Genomic DNA, 14725 nt, shown 5'->3' on the forward strand with positions numbered 1-14725 from the left:
CATCACAGCACCGTACACAGCCCTTATTATCATCCTTAGTATCAGATACTAGAGTTCAAAGGAGGCATTCAGCTAGGAGAAGTTTCAGGTAGATCTTGCCTATAGATTTTGCCATCTAAAAAAAAAAAAAAGGAATTCCTTAACCAGATAAACTCAGATTTATTTCACCTACTCTACTTTGGGCCTGGAACTGGGCCACCAATTTCCAAACTGCTCTGATTGTGAATGTGGATTTTAGAGGTTGGAAAATGTCGTTGTAAATGGGCTGTTGCAACTTTAACGATTGTGCAGCTCCAAGCTGGCCCAGAATCAAACAGCTCAGTCTCTAGAACATGTTTTAAATAATAGTGCAATGTTAGTTTTATTATTCAGAGAGCACTGGAGAGGGGCATGGCCCTTCATTTGCTCATACAACACAAAAGTCCTAGTGTCGTGGCGGGACAGAAATGCTGCTGGCCCTCACGCGCTCTGTGATTCCCCTTGCAGTCACTGGCCATGCACAGCACTCCTGAAAGAGTTGGAAAGCAGCTGGTGGCTTCCTCCGGCGAGATCCAAGTTCTCAGAGTCTGCCGGTCTCCGTGGTTTGGGTGGAGAATGGGTAAACCTCTCGCACCATGTTGGTGACAAAGCAGGGCATTTCCTTGTCACCGTGGTGTGGCCCTTTGGCTTCGCAATGAAACGCGACTTTCCAGCTGATGCGGGTCATTAGACGTGCAAGTTCAAGATGCCGCTCATCTCCTTCCAGAAACTCCAGCAAGGTCTGGAGAAACATGGAGCCCAGCGGATTGAGGAAAGCGCTGTAGCCTGAAAATACCAGAGAAAGGACGTCGTCTCTTGCGGGTGTAAATTCCCAGAGGGCTGCTTCATTCAAATACTGATGCAGCTGCTGTACTGGGGGCTGGGAGGAGACTGGTTGACCCACTGTTTCCATGGCCCCATTTACACTACAGAATGGAATCAGGACCCCATTGTGCCAGGCGCTGTACAAACGCAGAGCCTACAGCAGAAACGGCTGCACCTGTATGCCAGCCATGGTGCGTTGCCCTGGTGCTAGAGGAGAAGCCTTCCTGGAGGCTCGTCTCAGGTCTTTCCAGCACTGTGTCATGGAAACCTGCAGGTTTTCAGTTTAAATTAACCTGCATCAAAAAATGTCTCCCTCCTTCCCCCTCCAGAGGCCTGGTGGGGGATGCAGGGCCAGCATGGGAACAGGGGCGAGCGACTGATCGGGATAAGGGGTACACTATACCCATCTGGCTGAGGAAAGCCTTGGGTTGAGGGGCCCCTATGGGAGCCAGGGGTGTGAAGGGAAGGAACAGTCACTCTTCTTTTTTCTGTGTCCGCTGCCTCTGTGTCCCACCCCCCCAAATGCAAGCCAAGAGCAACTTTGTTCCCTTCTCGGCCAGCGTGGGGCCCGGCTGGGCCCTGGGGCCGGGGAAGCAGCATGTAAAATGCCTGTGCAGCTAGTGTCATGACTCCCCCATCAATCAGGGCCCCCCTCTTTGAACAATTCCCCCTCCGCGGGAATGGCCCAGCATTGTACAGTGAGCTGGTATCTTTGTCGATACATCTCCAGGATGGTGGGGGGGGCACTCTGTGGGCCACAGGGTGCGCAAGTCTAGTGGGGATCACCCTGAGCCCGTATGCACGAGGATCCTGGGCTGAGACTCGACTCTGTTTCCCTATGAGCCTTTTCGGTGGGATTCTCCCCACCTCCTCCGCGTTTAACTGAGAAAAGAAATTCAACATTTCTTTCCCAAAATAGCGTGAAAGGGGGCAGCTGTTGACTCCGGCACCAGAGCTACAGAGTCAAACTGGTGGCTGTTGCTGGAGACTAGACGGCTCTCTGTTGGGCAGCAGTTCTGCTCCGCGGCCGTTGTCTGAAGGGGATGGCTGGCGCAGCGTGGACGGGCCAGAAGGGCATTGGAGCTGAAGGAGCAGAATCGCCCCTGGGATGACAGCCCCTTACGGCCTCCGGTCCTGGGGCCGTCTCTGCACTCACTCACCTGGGCTGCAGGCGAACATCACGGCCGTGCTGTCAGGGATGGAAAGGTAGTGCGAGAAGCTGTCTGCTGGGGGCCGGCCGCTGTCCGTCTCCACCCACACACCTGGATCCGTCACATTCCCACGGCAGGCCTGGAAACACAAGCACCGCAATCAGCTAGCAAAGGTCTGTGTTGGGTGCTGTTTATTCCACTGATATCCCCTCTGGCCTCCTCTGGGGCAGGCCTAAGCCCCCTTTCATCTCCCCCTCCCCACAGGGCTAGCTGGAGCCCTCCTTCATCTCCCCCTTCCCACAGGCCTGATTCTCCGTCATCTCCCCCTCCCCACAGGCCTGATCCTCCTTCATCTCCCCCTTCCCACAGGCCTGGCTGGAGCCCCCCTTCATCTTCCCAGGCCTGATCCTCCTTCATCTCCCCCTCCCCCCAGGCCTGGAGCTCCCCTTCATCTCCCCCTCCCCCCAGGCCTGGAGCTCCCCTTCATCTCCCCCTCCCCACAAGCCTGGCTGGAACCTCTAAGTATCTTCCCCTCCCCCCCCCAGGACTGGAGCCCCCCTTCATCTTCCCCACCCCACAGGCCTGGAGCCCCCCAGCCATCTCCCGCTCTCCACAGGTCTAGAGGCCCCATCTGTCTCTCCCTTCCTCTCCAGGGCTGGCACAGACACCCACACACCAACCCTTCCTGGCGGCAGATTGGGGGAATCTGGAAAGATCAGCAATCTGGGCAGGGGATAATCAAAGGAGACAGCTTGGAAAATGCCTTCCTTGGAGCAGACCCCTGCCATGCAGCTGGCCAGGCCCAGTCTGACACTGGGGTAGTTGGTGGTGTACATTTATTACCTGGCTGTCTGGATTGCAAGCTCCTTGAGGCAGAGACTGGCTCTGTCTAGGCTCTGTTCTGCAAGCGCTCAAAAATAGACACCACTGGCCGGATCCTCTCCCTGCTTCCGGCCACTCTGTACTGCAGAGTAGCCAGAATCTGCCCTGGATCTGTCAGATCCATAGTGAGTGAGGTTCATTCACACCCTATGGCTGTTTGGTGGCCAGTTACCAGGGAACTAGCCCTTTAAAGGAGGTTGTGGCTCCTCCGGGCCTGTGGCAGTCTTCACCCACCTCCCCAGGTGAAAGGAATGAGTTAAAGGGGCAGATAATGGGAGCATGTGACTCAGATCCACAGGCTAAGTGTAGGGAGATGCCTCAGAGCGCAGGAAGATCGTGTGAGGTTCTTACAGGGGCTCTGGAAGGGTCTGTCTACCAGTGAAAAGCAAAAAGCTGGCTGAAGTCCCCTGCAGTGTGTGTCGGGGGCAATGGATTGCTAAGCCCGGGATGGGTATAATGGCCTGGCAAGCCAGTCCCCACCAGGGAAGGGTAACTTCAAAGCTCCTGGCATGGTGGTCTCCTTTCCCTGTGGAAGAAGGGAAACTGAGGCAGTACCAGAGTCTGATGCCAGGTGAGCCCTGGGTACATGGCCCCTATGTGACACGTGTGTGGTGTCTGGGAATGGGTGACAGGGGATGGATTGCTTGATGATTCCCTGTTCTGTTTATTTGCTTTGGGGCACCTGCCATTGGCCACCGTTGGAAGACAGGATACTGGGGTAGATGGACCCTTGATCTGACTCAGTCTGGCTGTTCTTATGTGTCATTTGTTATATAGTGGGATGTGTGTCAACATGAGTCCTAATTACCAGCAAGGATGCCAGTCTCAGGTGAGGGGCATCCCAGGGCTGGAATGAGGCCTGTCCCAGCAGGGGCTTGATGGGGCAGGGGTCGCATTGCAGCTGTTTCTCTGGTACCTGCCTATCAATAAACAGGACATTGGCTGCTAGCACTAAAGGCTTACACGTGGCTGGCAGAATCTGTGCACTGCAACCTGCATAGCCTGAAATTGCCTCCCCCTTTCAGTGACCAAACGCTTTCTGGAGAGTCTCTGTTGTTATTATGCATGGTTATAATACTGTGGTCTTGCCCAGAGGTTCTGAGCAGGTGTTTATTGTGCTAGTTGTTGTACAAACAAACACATCATTAACAAGCTGACTTCCGGTAAACCCCAGTGCAAGAAGCCAGCTCAACACAAGCCGGAGCAGGCAAGTGGCATGGGTGTGTTAGTGACCTTTCAGTACTGAGCAGGGGCCTTAATGGTGCAGCTCGTAGCGAGGGCATTTCTTGTACAACAAAGAATGTATTCAGTTAATCCTCTCAATGGCATGGGCAGGGAGCGGGCACCTCCTGGGACTGTTCTGCAGTGGAGTCACTGCAGACACTCCAGCTCTGATGCCACCTGCGCTGTTCATTGCGGGGTGAACGCATTGGTAACCTGCGTTGCTCCGGCTTACATTGGGGAGTTGCTGTCGGGCAGGCCTATCCGTTTGACCCATGAGGTGGCGTGTGCTGCATCATTTAAAAATGCAAGGGAACCGGAGGGCTTGGAAAGTCACAGATGACACAGGCTACAGCCAAGTGCTATGCAAGCGTCTTCCCCGTTTGTGCTGAATGGTGGACGAACAGCTCCCCCTGCTACTGCCTCTCCATCATGCCTTGCAGTCTCCAGCACTCCCCCAGCCCCTCAGCTTGGACCTGCTGCGCCCCTTGCTCCTCCAGGCCTGGGTGTCTCTCGAGCTGAGATGGCCAGTCACGCAGAACAGTGCAGTGACTCAGCCCTGGCTGTTGGCCACCAGGATGATTCTCACTTGTGCCTGGGGTGGGATCTGAACCCGGGATGGGGGTCCTTGGCCCACTGTGCCTCCTCTCAGCAATTAGTTCCTGATGCCCCCCCCCCCCAGGCCACTTATTACAGGAACCCCCTGGGAGGTGATTATTTCTCTCCGTGTTTTGGGGAGAGAAAACATCATATACTGAAATGCTGCACCTGTTCTCTCTGCTGTAGTAATCTGTCTCTGAGCTCATGGGCATGTGTTAGCTAAGCAAGGTTCCCTCAGGCTACTCGGTGGATGGGAGACCCACCCCTCCTTCCAGAAAATCCGCCTCCTCCAGAGTCCTGTTTGGAAGGGCATTGGGGATGCCCTAAAGTGGAGCTCTTCTTGGATATTACTGAGCGGATGCACCTGACTGGCACTAGAGGGCGCTGTAGTTCAGAGCATGGCTTTCTGTCTTGAACCACAGAAAGGTCCCATGAAACCTTTGGAAAGAGTCCAGGGCCGCCCCGAGTGTTTTCCGGGGCCCCTGGAGTGTTTCCCGCCCCCTCCGCAGTCATGCCTACGGCAGGTCCACCGGTACCCCGGACGTGTGGACCTGCCGCAGGCATGACTGCGGAGGGGGCGCTCGTCCCGCGGCTCGGCTGGACCTCCTGCAGGCATGCCTGCGGGAGCTCAACCGGAGCCAAATGCCGCCCCCCAGGGAAAGGGCCACCCCACGCGCCTGCTTGGCGCGCTGGGGTCTAGAGCCGCCCCTGAGCGGGGGCCCCCCGCCACCAAAGACCCCGGGCCCCCGGAATTCTCTGGGCGGCCCTGGAAAGAGTTGGCACATTAGCCCTTAGGCCCTGGACTAATTCCAACTGGTTAATTATTTTCCGCCTCTTTAAACTTCCCCTTAGGTTTAGCAGGTAAACAGAAATCACTGCCTCTTTCCAAGTGGAAAAACCCGACAATCTCCCTGAATAGTGCGATGTTCTGCAGGAGATTCTTCCAGCTATTCCCAAGTCTCCAGCTCCCAACTCCTAGGCAAACAGACTGCAGAGCAGGGAGTTTATGCAGAGCAGGGAGATTGCCTGCTAGCACTAATGGACCAAGGCTGTGGGTGAGATTTTCTAAGTCACCTAAGGCCTATTTTCAAAACGGATGTTGTCACAGGTTGCACTGAGACACTATTGAAAACTTTGCCTGACCTCTCTGTGCTTGTACTACTACATCCCACTGCTGCTTTCAGCACAGTATCATGGAATCATAGACTATCAGGGTTGGAAGGGACCTCAGGAGATATCTAGTCCAACCCCCTGCTCAAAGCAGGACCAATTCCCAACTAAATCGACCAATCCCCAACTAAATCATCCCAGTAACTGCTGTGATTTAACTGAAGTAGATGCCACAGCTCTACACTCCAATCGTTCCTCTCCAACAGGACCCAAAGAGTGTGAGGGGTCACGGGGAGCCCATCCCACCAGGATCCATCCTGTCATTACTGCTCATCAATATCTACATGAGACCAGGTGGAGACACCTTCTGCTAATGATATGCCAATGACACCTGGCTGCTTATCTCCTTGTTCACAGATGCAACCTGAAGCATCTCCAGGAAACTGGAATGCCTGTAGAGCAGCACCAGCATGAAGAATTCCTGGCTCCAGGTGAACTCAGGTAAGATGGAAAAGATGCTGTCAGAAGGGTAGGGAAGGCTTTAGGGAATTAGCTAAGACTCTGTCCTACACTTCCACTAAAGCATGGGTGGACCAACCTGTGGTTCCGGAGCCACATGCGGCTCTTCAGAAGTTAATATGCGGCTCCTTGTCTAGGCACCGACTCTGGGGCTGGAGCTACAGGTGCTAATTTTCCAGTATGCCCGGGGGGTGCTCACTGCTCAACCCCTGGCTCTGCCACAGGCCCTGCCCCCACTCCCCCCTTCCCGCCCACTCCCCTGAGCCTGCCATGCCCTTGCTCCTCCCCCCCAGAGCCTCCTGCACACCACGAAACAGCTGATCGGGAGGTGCAGGGAGGGAGGGGCAGATGCTGATTGGCTGGGCTGCTGGTGGGTTGGAAACGCTGGGAGTGGGTGGGGGAAGCTGCTGGGGGGCTGCTGATGTATTACTGTGGCTCTTTGGCAATGTAAATCATTAAATTCTGGCTCCTTCTCAGGCTCAGGGTGGCCACCCCTGCACTAAAGCCATCCATTGGCCATTCATGAGGCCTCAGGGAGCTGTTTGATTGCTCACTAAGTCTAGTTGGTAAGGTTGCATCACTGGCAAAACGATACCTTCTTCATCCGCTAGGGTACTAGGACACCCCATCCCTTCCACCACAATGAGGAAGTGGCCATGATAACCCACATGTTTGTTACCCCCAGCCTGGATTGTGTAAATTGCTATGGGGAGTAGGAGGAGAAACCTGTGACATGAGTATATTCTTAATGCAAGTTTTTTGGTCATGCTACAGCCACCAGTCCTTGAACAGAGGTGGTTGCAAATAGCATGTAGGATGGGATCTCAGCCCAAACACCAGTGTCAGTTCCCAGGTTGCTGAGGCCTATGTGAGGCAATGACTGTGTAAGCCTTTAGCCACTAGGCAGAGAACTGAGACTTGTGATGCTATCACATATGCTACAAAATATCTGTGATCTGTGGAGCACTTTGGGTCATCCTGGAGCTGGTGGCAGACTGGCAAGATTGAGGCAAAGTGATCCGTTAGCCTCGGTCTCAAATGTTCAGTCCCCAGATTCACTCAGGAGCTACAGGAACTCCTTGGTGCAATGTAAGCCCCTCTCTTTGTTAGTGAGACATTGATGAATGACTCCCTCATTCATGGAGTGTAAACATTCTCTGAATTGTTTGGATGGATCATGCTGTGGTCTCTCGTTATTTGTATTGGGTGGCTGTTCACTTGGCATCATTTCTGCTTCTGGATGGATGACTGAGACGTCTTCGCACAAGAAAATAATGAAGAACGTGCAATACATTGCACGCTTTCGGGAGCTGATTTTCAGCACCATCCTGCGTAACATCTGTGAACCTTGCAGAGCCACAAACGCTTGCACAGATGGCTGCTTGTTGGAATACGTGTGGTTATCTAATGATCTGACCCTCCCTATCAGAGCTGAACTTGATACTTCTGGTTGTGTAAATGTTTGCGAATTGGGTGCATTACTCTTCCACCAGCTCCATTCTGCCTGTTTAGCACAGCTGTAAAAGAGTATGATTGCAGCTTGAGCGGATGTACCTGAGCATGTAAACCCGGTACTGACTGCATCGTACCAAATGGATTAATGTACCGAGGACAGCAACTTAGTATAATGCTGGGCAAGCTTATCAGAAATCCATCAAAATCCACAGTACCATCCCGAGTCAAGTGCACAGCACCATCTGAGGACCTGCTATGTCCAGAGGAATCAGTAAAATGTGCTCAGTAAGTGGGTTTTTCTTTTCTTTTCTTCTAAAGCTTCTTATGCTTCCCTCTCCCCCACTGCCCCCTTTCCCCCTGAATACTTCCATGCGCCGCAGTGTGAGAACCTCTGGTCTAGAGACAGTTGGGAGCTTCTGTTCTCCCTGTCTGTAATAGAAGGACAAGGGGCCATTCAATGAAATTAAAAGGTGAGAAACTCAAATCTGAGAAAGGGAAATAGTACTTTAGACAGCATGTGATTAGCCTGTGGAACTCACTGTCACATGATGTCATTGAGGCCAAGAACTTAGCGTGATTCAGAAAAGGATTGGACATTCATATGGCTGACAAGAATATCCAGAGTTGTTCTAAGTAACGACATAAGTTCTGGAAGGGATATTAAATCTCAGGCTTAAGATGAGACCTAATGTGGAGGTCCCACATCTGCTGTTATGAGGCTCTTACACCTCTCTCTGAAGCATTGGTGCTGGCCGCTGACTGAATACTGGGCTAGATGAACCTTGGGTCTGATCCTGTCTGGTGGTTCCCATGTTACCTGTATAAAGAAGATCTTGGGCTTTCCAGCTAGCACTGGGCACCTTTGTGGCGATAACATCTGGAAAATCCTTGTCAGCTTGACCAGCTCTCCCCAGCAGTCGTATATGGCCCCCTCCTCGCCGTGGCTGGACAGAATGCTGACAAAGCAATCACCATGCTCTTCCCTGCTCTCTGGAAAGACACATTAGTGCAGCAGCTCCTTAGAGCAGCCTGATGTCTGGCTGGCACCCACGAGGAGAAAGGATGGGCCCGTGGGTCAGATACGAGCCTGGGACATAGGGGAGCTGGGGTCAATTCCCTGCCCCTGACTCACTGTGTAACCCTGGGCAAAACTCTTAGGGAAACCGAGGCCCAGAGAGGTCTGTAAAAATGGGAAGAATACCTCCCTGCCTCCTGGGGTGTTGTGGAAATAAATACACTTGCTGGGGTCCTCTTTAGGGTATGTGTATGCCCCCCCCTTTTATGAGCTCCTCAGTCCGTTGCAGCGGAACCGTCCCTGATAGCAGAGGGCTCTTTAACCTAGCATACAAAGGCCAGGCAAGACCCAGTGGTTGGTCACTGAAGTTGGATAAACTCAGAGAGGAGATAAGTCGTCCCAGTGGCCCAGCACCCTCTCTGTGAACGTGTCATCTAGGGATGTGGTGGGTTCTCCCTCACGTGGAGTTTCTCAGTCAAGATTGGGCATCTTTTTCTAAAAGATCTTCCCCAGCACTATCTTGAGTGACGGGGTCCGATGCAGGAATCTCTGGGTGAGACTCTGGGGCTGGCACCTTTTCAGCCTGGAGGAAGGGTGTGTCAGAGGCAGGAACGGGCATTAGCCGTAATGCACTGGACTCAGGTTCTCCCCAGATGGAATATAATGATCCTTTAGGGACCAGAGCAGCTGGCACAAGCTAGATCAGCCTCAAGACTGCTCTAAGCTGGGCTGGGGCAGAGAATCAGGGAGCTGTACCCGGTTGTTGGTTATATCCGGCTTTTTCTCCCTCTTGGGCTGTATGAGGAGGGGAGTTGTCCTCAGCAAGGAGCTCCCTTCAGTGCTGATGGAACCAGCCATGCTCCTTTCTGCAATCCCTGGGATCGCGCAGCCTGGCAAGGAAGCGGGCATTGCAACAGCCAGAACTACTCTGTTCCCTGCTGTGATGCTGCAGGTCACCAGCTGGGCAGGGACAGGTGTTCCCTGCAGCCCCATCAGGAGGTAATTGAGAAAACGGTGCAATGATGTGGCAATGGTGCTGATTCAAACCCTCTTGTGTGGACTCGGCTAGGAGCTCATTTTCCACCCCAAACTCAACCTTTGCCCCTTAGCACGGTCACCCTCGAGGGACACGGTTTACAACCTCACTTGCTGGTCACCCCAGGGGTAGGTGATCCGCATAGCCCTTTCTGGCCATGAGGTTTAGGAGTCTCCCCCTCTCATTCTTTGGTTGCTCTCCCGCTCCCTGAGATGTCCATCTCAGTTACATCTCTCCTGAGAGTAGGACCGAGCAAGGGAAGGGTTTATAAATATACCCTCCCTAGGGGGTTGGGGGTTGTGAGTGGCATGTGCTGCCTGGGATATGCCAGTCCAAGGGGGGGGGGGTCTATTCCCCCCCTCCCACACACACACACAATCTCAACTGTGCACAATTGATGTTCCAAGCTGCAACAAATGTAATGCAAGCCCCGTCCATCCACTGGTCCCAACACGCAGCTTTGCACACTGCCAGGAGCAAAGCAGGGGACACGTACCTTGCCGGTAGATCTCCTCTATCTCCTTGGCTGCCTGGTCATAGTACAACTTCACTGCATAGTTGAGTTTGGATAATGCTTTAAACAGCTTGTCTGCTTCTCTCTTGGCCCCTTTCCTGGATTCCAGCGGCTCAGTCCTGCTGCAGAACTCGTAATTGACAATGATGACAGCTCTGTTCTTTCTCTGCTGCACGGACATGCTGTGAAATCCCTTTGGCAGCGCTCAGGTGAGACCGGCTGGCAGCACCTATCGCTTCAGCAGGAGTGATCTCAGTTTCCTCTACCTGCGATATATCTTCTCGCTCAGTGAGGGTGGAGTACTCCTAGAAAAGCATATCCTGCTTCACGGGGTGACTCAGTGCCAACACAGCTGTCCTACCCAGTCCGCTCCCAACCCTGCAGAGCTCAGGTCATGTGCAAAACAGGGCCAGACTAAGGCATAGATGGGGCTGTAGACCTAGCTCCAACTCCTGGAGTCAGGGGATGACATTGGTGTCTTATTACCTTTTATTTAAGTAAAAGGCTAAGTTCGTTGTCAAGCTTTTCCTCTGCAATGTGTAGCAAGTGTATCTAAAGCAGGAAAGTCTGCCTGAGTCTGCAGCCAGCCTGAAGCAAGCTCTGTGCGGCTGGAACACCTCATATTCTTAATGGGGTGTTGGCACCAAGACTTGATACTAGGGCAGGAGGTGGCCCTGGGGTCAGAGAGGTGCCTTTTGCTCATCCTCTGGAAATCTGTTTAAATTTGGCCAAGCTCTAATCCTCTGAATGTAAATGTTTGCTTGTGCTCAGAGCCTTAGAGAAGGCTCAACCTTGGAAATTACATTTCCCACAGAGAGACTTCTCCTCAAGGGAGAACCATCAGGGCTGCAGGGGCTGAGCCGGACTTTCTCTGCCATTGCTGCTCCTGGCCGCTGAAGCATGAGAGCAGTGAGATTGTTCATGTGCTGTCAATGCTCCTGCTGGTTGCTTCCTCCTTCTCTATTCCTCTCCTCTCTGCTTTCAAGGTGGGGGACAGGTGCAGAGGAGAGGGTAAGGAAGGCAGGGCAGGGGATAGTAGGAGTGGTGATGGAGGCAGGAGCTGTGGTGACAGGGACAGAAGGGGATGGGGTTGTAGGGATATGAAAGGAGCTGGCTCAAGAGGGTATGGAGGGGGGAGAGGGGGAATGGATCTTTAATCACTTGAACTCTCCCTTCCAGAATATAAAAGAGAACAAGATTTCTGAGTCAACACACCTCTGCTGTTTTGCAAATAACTGAAACCCACTGGCAAAGTGTGTGTCCATGCCCCTTTTGTGGTGGTCTGCGTGAGAGAACAGCCTACTACTGCTACCGTTCCATTAGCTCAAGGGGCAGAAGTCTGTGCTGTGGATCTAAAGGTCCCACCCTTGCTGATGATCCATGTGTGATCAATATGGTTCCAAGTGCTGGAGCGTCTGTCTTTTCAGACTTACAGTTGTGCGTGTCACTTGAATGAGGCAGGTGAGGGGGTGTGGAACAGGATGTGGTTGTGTAATTAGAGGTTGTATAATGCATATGCACAAGGCTGTATGCCTGCAGCTGCAGCCTTCTGGTAGGGTAGCTGCTCTGAGTGAGATCATTGCTGGCAGTTCAGCCCCCTCACACCTGAGCTACCTCAGAACTCCCGAGCGTATAGAGCGACAGGGGCCGGGCCTGTGACTTGTTTGCGCTATACAACTAATGGCCTGGTGACTTATTGTGCCACCACCGCCTTGTCTGAGCCCTCTGGCTTTAACTGCACTTTGGCTTCATTACCCAGAAAGAGCAGGTCTGAGGTAGGTATTCCCCGAACAGCCACGGCGATGCAGAGAAATCATTTAGCTTGTCAGCAATGTCCTTATCTTTCTTCCTTGCTCTATTTAAACCCTGTGATCCAGCCGGCTCAGAAATTCTTTAACAGGGTTCCTGCTTCGGATGCACTTAAATAATCTCGTTTGACTCCTTTGGCTGAGGAAAGGATTTTGGGGGCAGGAAGTGGGGAGGATTTTGGGATCAGGCTTTCCCCTTTATTCACTCTTTACTCTCCTCAACTTTTCTTTCTCTATCGCCAACCCCAAGTGTACACAAACCATGAGCCAGGCCTCTGAAATCAGGAGATTGGCTTTAAAAGAAAAAATAAATTTAGAGTTCATTGGGTTTGCTTTCTGAGCTTTCAGGGAGTTCTTGGGTCATACTTTCAAGCTTGTTGTTTTCTGTGAAAGCAGGAGAGCTAGAAACTTAAACAAAAAATTGAAATCTGATAGTGTCACCTAATCACATGACTCCAGGAGCTGGGGCTTTAAGAAATGCACCAAGTAGTGAGACTCCTGATTAAAATCAGAAGTGGGCTTGCTTCAGGGCATGAGAGGAGTGGTGGGCAGCAGCCTCTCTGCTGCAAGGCAGGATCTCACAGACATGGGTCTTGTTTAGATTCCAAGTCACACAGGCTAACTAAAGGCCTGGACTATGCACAAAGCAGAGGGGTGATTTTTTGTTTTTAAACTGATCTAGTGAAACCTGAGACAGCTTTGCATGTGGAGACTCCTACATTGATTTAAGCCTGGGTAAGATGGGTTTAGCTTGCCCATGTGTAAATTTTCAAGGACAAGCTAAACTGCTCTAACCAGGTTCAAAGTGCTCCACACAGCTGTCTGCACTGGCTTAAGCAAATAAGCTAAAGGACCCAGTTGAAACTTTGTGTGTAGATGCCTGAAAAGACACTATGTTAAACCAATGCAAAACCCTGTGTAGACACTTATTAATTAAGCTAAATCAGGTTTTAAAATTTTGAATGAGGGAAGCTACTTTAGCTAAGTGGACATTAAATCAAATGGGGAGCGGGAGCGTCCACATGGGGTTTTGCTCCAGTTTAACTGAACCAATGCAGTTCTGATTTAGACAAAACCTTTGTCTCCCTCTACCCCTTCAGTTCTCCGGTGGCAGGATCCAACCAGTTCTGGCACCATGGTGAGCTGTGATGCAGGCAGGGAGCAGACACAGGCTGGGGAGGGGGGGAATAGAGGTAAGGGCTTTACTAGTAACAGACCTGTAGTGACTCAGAAGGGGCATAAGAGCCAGGGCCGGCTCCAGACCCCAGCGCGCCAAGTGCGCGCTTGGGGTGGCATTTTGCCAGGAGGGCGGCAGGCGGCTCCGGCGGACCTTCCGCAGTCATGCCTGCGGACGGGCCGCTGGTCCCGCGGCTTCGGTGGAGCATCCGCAGACGTGCCTGCGGGAGGTCCACCAGAGCCACGGGACCAGCGGACCCTCCACAGGCACGTCTGCAGGAGGTCCACCGGAGCCACGGGACCGGCAACCGCCAGAGCGCCCCGCACGGCGCGCCGCTCTGCTTGGGGCGGCGCAATTCCTAGAGCCACCCCCTGATAAGAGCAGCCATACTGGGTCAGACCAAAGGTCCATCTAGCCCAGTATCCTGTCTTCTGACAGTGGCCACTGCCAGGTGCCCCAGAGGGAATGAACAGAACAGGGAATCATCAAGTGATCCAGCCCGTCGCCCATTCCAGCTTCTGGCAAACAGAGGCTGGGAACACCATCCCTGCCCATCCTGGCTAATAGCCATCTTGGCAGCGCTATTCCTGGCTATAGGGAGGCCCTTTGAGGTAGCTTAAAGTACTTTCCAGCAGAGAGTAAGGCAGGAGGGGGCCACAGTCCGTGAGAAAGGAAGGAACTGTGACCGTGTATAAAACGGCTGGCACCATTTGGCAGTGGCCATCTTAGAACCAATTTCATAGGACTCCATGTTGCAAGGCGCTCAGCATCAGGCCCATTACCGGATCCAAACCTGCTGCCCTTTGATTTCTTGCCAGCTGATTATGAGCGTAGGAACAAATCCCACTCTGGAGAAGGTCAAACCGGAAGCCGGTGAATGCTGCGGGTTTTGGACTCTGCTCCCTGGTGCGTCCTACGACTGAGACAAGGGGCTTGGGAATCAGGTGTGCAACGAACAGCCAAGGCAAACCTGAGAGCCGTTTGTAGATACGGAGGGAGCGGCAGCTGGGTCTGTGCACGGTCGAGGTGGCAGTTACGTCCCTGGCTTAATCCACGGAGTTAAGCCTTTAAAATTTGTAGGGGGGGGGTTATGGTTAATTTTTATTTAAGAACAAAAAAGTCTTACAAGTTATGCTGTTACCAAGTGCCTGGGTCAGGGCACATGCACAGGGCAGAGCCATGGGGGACGGGGAACGAGGCAGAGAGGCGCTGGGTGGGTCCCAGGAGCTCAGTCTTTCTTCTTGGAGTTGTTGGCTGGGCTGTTTCTCCACAGACGCAGCATGTCAATGTAGAGGTTGCGCTGCAGGACAGCGCTGGCACACAGGACAGCTCCTTGCAGCGCTCCCATGAAGCCACACAAGAATACGTCCTGCCCTAGGAGACAAGCGCACGCC

The 14725-nt window shown here is 52.9% G+C and overlaps 2 protein-coding genes across 4 annotated transcripts in view; both read right to left on the reverse strand.

Annotated features, from left to right (window-relative positions):
• Positions 1-440: 440 nt before the first annotated feature.
• On the reverse strand, positions 441-10792 carry LOC120399323 (caspase-7-like). The gene is made up of 4 exons (XM_039527494.1): positions 10329-10792; positions 8599-8771; positions 2004-2133; positions 441-804 (listed from the first exon to the last, which is right to left on the reverse strand). Exons 1-4 carry the CDS (start codon positions 10525-10527, stop codon positions 560-562), a joined length of 747 nt encoding a protein of 248 aa, XP_039383428.1. The 5' UTR covers positions 10528-10792; the 3' UTR covers positions 441-559.
• A 3588-nt stretch (positions 10793-14380) lies between these two features.
• RETSAT (retinol saturase) overlaps positions 14381-14725 on the reverse strand; it is a 29734-nt gene continuing 29389 nt past the window's right edge. Inside the window, exon 10 of one of the 3 annotated variants that reach the window (XM_039527493.1) lies at positions 14381-14705. In XM_039527493.1, coding sequence (XP_039383427.1) covers positions 14560-14705 — 146 coding nt within the window. In that variant the 3' untranslated portion in view covers positions 14381-14559. The remainder of the gene's footprint in view (positions 14706-14725) is intronic. The other 2 variants (XM_039527492.1, XM_039527490.1) reach the window with 2 other exon arrangements.

Source organism: Mauremys reevesii, linkage group 2 (genome assembly GCF_016161935.1).
Source record: "Mauremys reevesii isolate NIE-2019 linkage group 2, ASM1616193v1, whole genome shotgun sequence".
In the NCBI taxonomy this organism is placed as follows: Eukaryota; Metazoa; Chordata; order Testudines; family Geoemydidae; genus Mauremys; species Mauremys reevesii.

Coding starts and splice junctions, on each gene's coding strand:
- LOC120399323 (XM_039527494.1), bottom strand. CDS start 10,527: ATGTCCGTGCAGCAGAGAAAGAACAGAGCTGTCATCATTGTCAATTAC. Junction 2,134..8,598: donor CCAAGATCTTCTTTATACAG/GTAACATGGGAA, acceptor TTGTGTTTCCAG/GCCTGCCGTGGGAATGTGAC. Junction 805..2,003: donor GATGTTCGCCTGCAGCCCAG/GTGAGTGAGTGC, acceptor TGGTATTTTCAG/GCTACAGCGCTTTCCTCAAT.